Source organism: Emydura macquarii, unplaced genomic scaffold (assembly GCF_026122565.2).
Source record: "Emydura macquarii macquarii isolate MOO-44397 ecotype Brisbane River unplaced genomic scaffold, CSIRO-AGI_Emac_v2 contig_629, whole genome shotgun sequence".
NCBI classification, from domain to species: Eukaryota; Metazoa; Chordata; order Testudines; family Chelidae; genus Emydura; species Emydura macquarii.
Window position 1 is genome coordinate 1,200,965 of NW_027130766.1, and position 9,687 is coordinate 1,210,651.

The window sequence follows — 9,687 nt, forward strand, 5'->3', positions numbered from 1 at the left end:
GTGTGCTTGTGTGTGTATACAAAGCCAGCGGCAGCAGGCAGCACTCACTGTACTCACTGCACCATGAGACCTCCCTTAAAAACCAGCGCTTTGTGTGATAAACCCCTAAAGTTAGGGACCGTCTCTCCCTGTCTCCGCAACACCCAGTGCAGCAGGGCCCTGGCCCATGTCTGGGGCCTGAGGGAGCACCTGCAATACAAATACATTACTCAGCTTAATTGCCATATGGATTTGAATTCTTTCCATTCCAGCAATTGAAGGGGTCAATACCACAGGTGCTTCCAGATAGCTTGATAGTGCCCTTTAAATAGTAGCACTTCCATTCATTAACGTTAATTCCCCGGGTGTGTTTCTCTTTACATCACGGAGACAAGGTGAGGGAGAGAATATCTTTTATTGAACCGACTTCTGTTGGCAGAAGAGACAAGCTTTTGAGTGTTACGGAGCTCTTCTTTGGGTCTGGGGAAGGCGAAATACAAGGATGGAACAGATATGGAGTTAACACATGTTGCAAGAGACCATTCAAGGTGAAGTGGGCAGCTGACATCTCTTCAGTCACAGGACAAAGGAGGGTTATTGGGTTACAGACTGTTATAATGAGCCATCAATCCAGCGTCTTGCTTAAGTCTGGGCTGGCAGATGGCACATGTATGATATACTGCGTTCAGTGGCATTGCCAGAGAGGGTGAAAAAACCATCACACAGACAGGCACACAAAACCGCGGTGATTTCACTCCATCCTTTTTCATTAAATTGATTATTCAGTATGAAAAATGCCCTGGGTATTTCGGGGTGAAAGTGGAAATGGACACAATGGACCAAGCTGGGATTCCCTGGAGGAGCAATACCAGCATCTTCACTGTCAAAGCAAACTAGCAGACATATCCCCAGTTCTGATACTGCAAGGAAGTCACGGGGACAACTTGCTGGGAGACACACTGGGAAGGGCATGAAAATTAAACCATCTCCACCCCGGGTTTCTAAGGAAATAAAAGAAATATGGCCCCGATTATCTAAGCCTAGTAAATATCCCAGCTCAGAGTCCAGGAGCAGCGCCAGATAGCATCCAGGATGCTCACTGTGGTCCATCAGTCCCCAGGCGTGAGACAGTGGTGTTCCACAGACGTTCTTGGTACATCCCTGCCCTCGCTGCTCAGGGCGTCTCACTCAAGCCCGTCTCTTGGGCAGTGCTCTCAACAGCGGGTTGCAAGTTGTGCTCTTCCTTCAGTCCTTGCTGCAGCATTGTCAGCCACTGGCGGAAGCCGCCAACCGTTGGGGCAAGCACCAACTGATTGAGAATGGATGCGGCTAGACCGCCGCTAATTGGGCCCACCCAGAAGACCTGCAAAGAGAACAAAAGCACGGGTGTTCACGACAGTGGGTGGTTCTGGGCCTGCCTGTCTAGAGCAAACCTCTTTCTCTGGGAGCAAACTGGTTTAGGATTTTCTCAAATGCATTGATAGTTCAGAATCATTCCCAATATAATCTCAGTGGGTAACCCAGGGTCTACAGCAGGGCTGTGTGAATAACAGGTCTTTTGGTTCGCTGGCAATTCTGAAAAATTAAAAAAAAAAAAAACCCGAATCCCTTGTTCGAGGTCAAACAGGAAATGAACCTTTCCCAAAAGTTTTGTCAAATGAAAAAGTAAAAATAAAAATAAAAAAATTCATTTTGGGTCAAAATTAAATGTGGTGTTTGACCCGGAGTCCAACATTTTGGTTCAACTTCAAGCATTTTGAAACCTTGTTGATTGTTTCATTTCAATTAAATTTTGAAACAAAACGTCTTTTCAAACTGAAAAATTGAAACGTTTCATTTCGAAAAAGGCAAAATGAAACATCTTTTTACTTGTAACCTGGGCACGCTTGGTCTGAATAAACAATGAACACAGAGGCAATAACGGAGAGGCCCTGTGTACAGTCGCTTGCTGGGAAAGAGCGGCCCTTGAAGTACAGCACCGTCTTGGAAATTGCTCACTTACCCAGTGGTTAGCAAATTCAAAAGTAATCAAAGCAGGGCCCAGAGATCGGGCGGGATTCATGCTGCAGCCAGTGTAACCCATCTGGAGAGAAAGAGCAACAGAGACACAAGATAAACAAGGAGGCTGCAGAAGCTGTCGGAAGGGTGGAAGCGCCAGGGTCCCAAGTAGCAGGATAATTTCTGTAGATGCATCAGCCAGAGGCCTTTGGGTCTGTCTACACTGTAATCGAACACCCGCAGCAGGCCTGTGTCTGCTGACTTGGGCTCACGCTGTGGTCTAAGCTCTGCAACCCCTGTAAGGGGGAAGGGTCAGCGAGCCCGGGCCCCAGCCTGGGCCCAAACATCTACACGGCAGTTTGACAGCCCCGCAGCCCAAGCCCCGCGAGTCAGGGGTCAGAGACAGGGGTTTAATTGCAATGCGGACATGCCCTTAATGACCTGAGTGGAGAGGTTACCTAGGAGCCAGTTTGTTGCGAAGACCCACCCATATTTGGCAATGTGAGTGCTCTCTCTATTGTTCTGACTATTTATTTGTATTATGGCAGCACCTCGGAACCCCAGTCATGGACCAAGGCCCCACTGCGCTAGGTGCTGTACAAACACAGAACAAAAAGACAAGCTGTAGACCACAGATGCTTTTCATTTGGGTCTGGTGCCCCCAGCGTAAACTGTTTTGGAAAGATCGGGAGTGGGGTGAGGGAATAGCTTTTAAATAAGCAACTATTTGATTTAGTTGGTTAAGACCCCAACAGACACATCTCCGGCTTATCCACTCTCCAGGAAGGCTCTGATAACTCTGTGGAATAGACGTGGGACTTCCAAGGAGCCGAGCCAGTTAAATGAAGACTGGACAATGCCAAGTAAGGGCTCTGAGGTATCTACACACAAATTTGCCCCAGTTCAATTACGCCAGTTGATTTAAATTGGAGTAAGCCCTTGTGTGGACACACTTTCTGTTTAAGAGGGGAAAAGGTTTAAGTGAACTGAGCTACGCCAAAGTGACGTAAGCTAGATTGAGATAAACCTGGTTTAAACCAAACTCTGAACATCCACACAGGGGTTTGCTCTGGTTTGAGTAAATTAACACCCTCAGTTAAATGGGTGTGTCTCTACGTGAGGCCAGGCCAAAGAGAAACCCTGGCACAGAAGTTCATTGGCACTCCCAGTTCAGCGGCGTGGTACTTGTTTTATTTATTTGGAATTGAATTGTTGGCTTTTCCAGTATTATTAAGCTCTTTGGGGCAGGGGGTCGTCTTTTTCTTCCACGCTTGTACAGGACGTAGTGCAATGAGGTCCCGAACCATGACTGGGCTCCTAAGCACAACGATGAGACAAACAATAAATAATATTATTTGTCTCACAGGAGTGGCCTCCCCCCTCCCACCTACAAGATCAGGGCCCCGCTGCGTGACACTGCCCAGGTGTGTTCTTAACTCGTCTTCACTAGCACATGATAACTCCCACAAGGTAAAATCCAAGTGGAGACAAGGCAATGTGTTGATTTCACATGAGTTAGCGGGAGCCCATGGTTTCCTAACTGCAGTAGCCTTGGTCCCCTAAATCACACAACCTGCTCCAAGCCAGGTTATACAGTTTAATGCTGAGGACTCTGCCTAGTCCAATAACCCAGCAGAACCTCTCTGCCGTGTAACAATGGATAAAATGCCTCTTGGGGTCTTGGACCATCCACTAACAAAGCCAATATTGGCTTGTTGATTTTGATCGACACTTTTCTACCTCAAACTTGAACACAGAACCCAAGCAACATTGCTACAGTGGGCCAGACTCATTCCTGGTGTCAATCCACTGAAGTCAGCATAGTTATATGCCACAGATAAATTTAGACGTTCAGCTTAAACTGTCTACCTGCCGTACTTCTATGGACCCGTCCCCTGATGGTGTTTGAGCCCCTCTTCAATGTAGCTATCCTCACAACCCCATGTGAGTTAGAGCAGTGCCCTTGTCCCTATTGTAGAGATGGGAAACTGAGGCACAGGGAGACTAATTGATTTGCCAGGGTCACACAGGATAGTCTGTGGCAGAGCAGGGGCCTGGTCTCCCAGCCCCAAACAAATGCCCTAACCATTAGACCATCCTTCCCTAGAAGACTGCGTGGCTGGATGTAGCGGTGCATGAGATGCTTAGGGCACGGTCCATTTCCTGCAGTCCTTACTCAGGCAAAACTCCCCGGGACTCCCAAAAGAGTTCTGCCCAAGGGAAGCCTGCCAGACCAGACTTCGTGAAAGGAAGTCGTTGCTGAGACCAAAGTACTCACGGCAACCAGGTGACCCAGCATGACAGAGATGCCGATGACCATGGGCCCGCCCTTGGAAGGGTCTCCGTTGCTCCTGGATATGGCGAGGATGCAGAGGACCAGCTGGAAGGAGACGATCGCCTCTATGCCGAGGGCTTGCGGCAGTGTGACCCCCGGAGCCAGCTGTGCTTTCAGAACCAGAGACACAACAACAGCGTTACAAGGTGGAGAGGTCTGGCTGGGCCAGGCCCTGGCCTCTGCTGGGCTATAGGGAATGGCAGGCACTAAGTGCAGATAATGAGACGGGAGCATTCTCAGCCCAGGCTCAGGGGTGTTCACAGCACAGGAGGACAGGGCAGGCCGACCACAGCACAGGCTACCAGCAGCTGCCCAGAGGAATTTCATTGGCAGTTCCCCCAAGGCCAGAGCCCTCTATGCCCTGGCAGCCATGGTGGATTGTGGCTTAGTCACTCTTTTCTTCCACCATCAGGGCTGGTCCTGGATCAAATTGCCACCCCAGGCGAGAAGCATCTTCCCCTCCTCCCATTTGTTCAACTTTTGAATACCTTATTCTTCTTGCATTGGTAGCCCATTTCACGGCTTTGACGCACGATTTGCCTGCCTGATTTCCCCCTGTCATATAAAACGATAAACTGGCACGCTCGGCTCTGTAAATCTGTGTTTATTCAGGCCCTATATAATCAAATTAAAATTAAAACGTTTCTATAAACATAGAGGAAACAATTTTTGTAAGGATAACTGAAATGTACTAACACCAAGAAATTGAACTGCGCACCAACACTGCGGGGGACCGGGATTAAACAGTGTTACAGAGGTGACAGCCTTCGCAAATTCACTCTAGTCCTTTAGTTCAAAAGGCCACTTTTCTCGCCGTTGCCCTAGCGAATTGAAGCCCAGAGTCGGAGAGATCCAAAGGCTGGCCCGTGGCATTTTCAAGAGATAAAATAGCAAGCGATGGCAGTCCCCTGTCAGTCCTCGTCGGTCGAAGAGGTGTTTTAATGAGCCTGAACTTCAAAAAGCTGCGCTCACCACTCGCGACAGTGACCGGCAGCGTCCGCAGAATCCTCAAAGCCAGCCGCACGCTAGGAAAAGTGTCCTTCAGCTCTGCGTTCGGAATGAACTGGAGAGCTTGGAGTGGAGCAAGCTTCCCCGTGCGGCAAAATGTGACGGACGTTAGTGGTCTTCGTCATTGACGTCCAAACCTTGCCCATGTACCGGGGGTCAGACTGGATGATCACAGTGATTCCCACGGCAGCCTTGGAGTCTGTGAATAGCCCAGTGCGCCTGCCTCGTCCTTAGCCTGTGCCCTGTGTGGTGCCCAGTCTATCTTGCAGCTATTGGGTCCTTTCTCTTTGGATTTATGTGTCCCTCAGCGTTAGCCCAAGCTCCACACTGAGCCGGGGCTGATGGATGGCCGGATGCAACCTGTCAACGCTCAGGCCGGGTCTACACCACGAATTTACGTTGGTAGAACAACGTCGCTCAGGGGTGTGACACCCCCTCCTCCCCTAGCAGTGATACTGACCTAACCCCCAGTGTAACAGCGCTTCCCCCATCGACCTAGCTACTGCCTCCCAGCCAGGGGGATTAACTACGCCAACGGAAGAAGCTAAATGTTGTACTGGTGCAGCTGCACTGTTTTAAGCATAGACCTGCCTTCAGATTAAAAATCCTCCTTTACAAAAATAAGACCAGATACAGTGCCTGGATCCTTCGGGCACTTTCCCCCCACCCCTTTTCCACACACAGCTGCATGGGAGTGCTCTGAACCGGGGGATGGGGAGGGAAACGCATCCGTTGAGAGTGACAGGGCGTGTCACGAGAATTGTGGCGGGAACTGGCAACAACACCCCCCAAAACACAGGCAGCACCAGAGCAGGACGCCCTCCCCCAACCCCCCCAACCCCCTTTCCTGTCCCAGCCAGGAACAGATGATTCTTTAGACAAAGGCGCACACATCTTTTTTTTTATCCCAACCATCTGGCAAAACTGGCGTGAATTTGCAACAAGCACTGGTGTGGCTGATTCTGCATTTTTCACCAAAAAAAGTTTTGGCCGGCTGAAAAATTTTGTCCACTTCTATCTTAGCCCTGGTCTACACTACAAAATTACTTCAGTATAACTATGTTGCTCAAGGGTGTGACTCCAGGTGGGTCAGCTAAGCTGACGGGAGAAGCTCTCTCCTCTTGTCTTAGAGCATCTGCATTAAAAGCGCTACAGCGGCACAGCTGCGCACCAATGCAGCATTTTACGTGTCGACCTGCCCTTAGCCCCAGTTTTTGTTCTGCACTCTTTGGGGATTTTCTGTCTGCAATGATAGACATCCCTCGTGGGTGGAGTTCAGTGCAGACTGTCACATCAGACACACACACTGTGCTCTCGCCCTGGAGCTTTTCAGGTCGGATTGGTTTTCTTAATTTAAAATTCATTTCATCTGGAACTGGAAATAACTGGCTTGTTCTTTGTGTCTGGAAACAAACAACACACTAGCGCTGGGCAAATGATTGATTTTAATGGTTTGGTCACCAGGCCGGAAAATCTGGGGGGGGGGGGGGGAAATTGGTTCGCTTTGAACCAAAACTGGATTTTTTTCAGATTCTCTCACTGAAACAAAAAACAAACAAAAACAACAATAAAAATACTTTTCAGACTGAAAAACACCTCAGACAAGATGGAAAAAAAGGGAACAAAACTATTTTTTCCCAGTTTTTGTATTCCTCTTTGGGGGACTTTTCAGCCTTTGGTTTTGTTTTTGTGGGCTGGTTAATAAATCTAGCTACATTTCAAAGTGAAACCCTGTGTGGAAATGAAAACCCCAACTACGTCATTTCAAAAGGCTCAGAACAAACCGGTTCAGACACAAAGTTCAGATTCTGCTCCCACCAAGTCCAGGGCAGCCTTTGAGCCAGGCCTGTCTTTAATGCACGTGGCGCATCTCCTGCTTGGGACCCCTCCTTCAAGACTGAGCTCCCCAGGTTCCTTTACCGCTTCACTCACCTTGTTGAGGCCCATCTCCCCCCGGGCGTGTTCTGGAGTCAGCCCGTAGAGGAGAGCGGAGGCGGTGGTGGCCCCGAGCAGCTGTGCCATGATGTAAAACATGGCCCAGGTTGGCCTCACTTTCCCAGCCACCAGCATGGAGATGGTCACCGCCGGGTTCAGGTGCCCGCCGCTCAGGGGCAATGCACAGTAGGACATGAGTGCCACTGAGCTCCCGAAGGCCAGTGACACATGGATCGGATGAGGGGAGGCCCAGCTGCAAGAAGCCGGCATCTCCAAGTCCCCCAGGCTGGTAGTGGCTGCGTACTCGGCACCGCTTGGCTCAGAACCAGCCCCGGAGGAGTGGTTCTGGGCCGTGGTGCCCAAATTCCCTGAGTCAAATGCAGGCTGAATCCATGGAGTGATGGAAGCCAAGCCGGTGAAGAGACAGATCCCGGTGCCCATAAACTCAGCCAGCAAAGCTTTGAGGAGACACACGTCCCACGGTCTGCAGGCCGCCCGGGGCAGCTCCATCCGAAACAGAGCGAAGGGTCCTAGGGCACAGGTGACACACCAGGGCTCAGTTCCGTCCCCTTTGCATTTATACCAGCGCCCCCTCCCTCTGCCCTGCTGGAGCAGGTGCTCCGCGGACGTCAGCAAGAGGCAGGGCCTGGCTTGCAAAGGTGTTGACTCAAGCAGGCTTTCGAGCAGCGGGATCCAAACCGGTGCAGTGCCAAGACCAGCCCTTCGGGGCCGTCACCAGCGCGTTGGCGGATGTGTCCCTGCTCCTGCACTGGGAACATCACGCACCCCTCCTGCAGACGGCAGTGTCCTGCTGGGCAATCAGGAGGGGTCTGCATCTGGTGCCGGATTCCCTTCGGCAGGCTCTCCCACGGAGAGGGGATGATCCGGCCTCCAACGCTTGTGTGGGGAAGAGGCTCCCTTCTCCCACGCCGCACAGGGCAGCATCCATCCAGTGGCAATGATCAGATTCACCTGCCCGGGGCGCAGAGCTGGCCTACGCCAGCACTCCCGGGCACAGCACTTGTGTGAGCACTCCTGCTCACATCTGCCGGCTCGACCGCTCAGTCCGTCCTCAGCGAGGGATAAACTCTGCTCTCGTTTACCTTTCTGCCAAGCCGGAGTCCAAGGAGCTCCTCTCCGTCTGCTCCGGCCCTGTGTGACGCCACTGTGCTGGCGCCCCGGTAACGGAGCAACCGAGGTGAGACTGAGCGGCGAACTCTTTGCTCTGGTTCGCCGGCCCTGCTGCGCGGAGCAAATGCCGTGACCCAACCGGGAGGGCTCCCGCTGCAGTGAGAAAATCCATGCGACTTTTCTCACCCAAACTTGAACTCTGATCATTTTACGGCTTCCCCATCACCGCGCTCCCAGTGTTATAAGGGTCACCCCTGGGATTAACCCCCCCCCCTTTTGTCTCCATCCCACGCCGGTCTCATGGGACCTCACTCTCATCACTGTGCACTATGGATGTAACAAAGGATGGCTCATGAAGCGGAGGGAATATGCCACGGGCTGCAGATGCCTTGAGGCCCCATACCCCAACTCAAGGGTTGGTAGGGGCTGGTGCTTTGGGAGTCACAGGAGGCGAGTTCTATATCTGCTTAACTTCTGAGCAGCCGGGCTGCCCGTTGGTGGTGACTGACGCATCCCAGGCTTCTTAAAAACAGCCGGCATGTTGAGCACTTTTTTCATTAAAGGGAGGAGGGAAATCAATTTGTCAACAGGACCTTATGCATCCCGCTGAACTGCCTCCTAACTCAGCTGTGGAACCGTAGGGAAGGCAGACTGGACTCTCAAAGGTCATCCTAGAACAAAGAGGGCACAGAGAATGGATCAGATTGGAAATGGAAAAAAAAGAAACATAAGCCATGGAAAATATAAAGTCTTTAATCAAAGTTATTAACCACAGGGCTGAGTTGTTGAAATGAACCTGACAAAAGTGCTGACAGCTTCTCATATACCTCTGTATATTTTATCTAAAATCCAAACCGTAAAAATACAACAGAGAGCAGTTCACAGGCCTTGCTGCGTGGGGAGAGGGTTAATTAGTTTGTGCTCTGTTCGCAGGACTGGCCAGGCGCGCAGAGACATTTTTAAACCAGGCATTGCCATTTGAGGTTCATGCACAATGAAATCCACAGGATCCGAAACGGATTCTGTCCTTCTGAATTCCCAGGGCCGCTAACCAGTCCCATGTAAAATGGCACTCACCATGGTGCACTGACATAGGATTTGAAGTTTCTTTTATTGCAATAAATATCGGTGACTTTCAATAGGAGAGGAAAAAAAATGCTGTGACGTCAGCCTCCAGGGGAGCTCTGCTGAGATAACTTAAGCAGGGCAAACTGCAAAGGGTGGGACACGCAAAGCCCCAAATACTGGTGTTTTTTCTTCCATAAGATAGACCGAGCCAGCAACAAACAGCTTCTGATCAC

At 50.7% G+C, this 9,687-nt stretch overlaps 1 protein-coding gene across 1 annotated transcript; it reads right to left on the reverse strand.

Moving 5' to 3' along the window:
* Nucleotides 1-1,153: 1,153 nt before the first annotated feature.
* Nucleotides 1,154-7,765, reverse strand: LOC137148232 (aquaporin FA-CHIP-like). The gene is made up of 4 exons (XM_067540874.1): nt 7,253-7,765; nt 4,256-4,417; nt 1,982-2,062; nt 1,154-1,342 (listed from the first exon to the last, which is right to left on the reverse strand). The coding sequence occupies exons 1-4, from the start codon at nt 7,763-7,765 to the stop codon at nt 1,154-1,156; spliced, it is 945 nt and encodes a 314-aa protein (XP_067396975.1).
* Nucleotides 7,766-9,687: the final 1,922 nt, after the last annotated feature.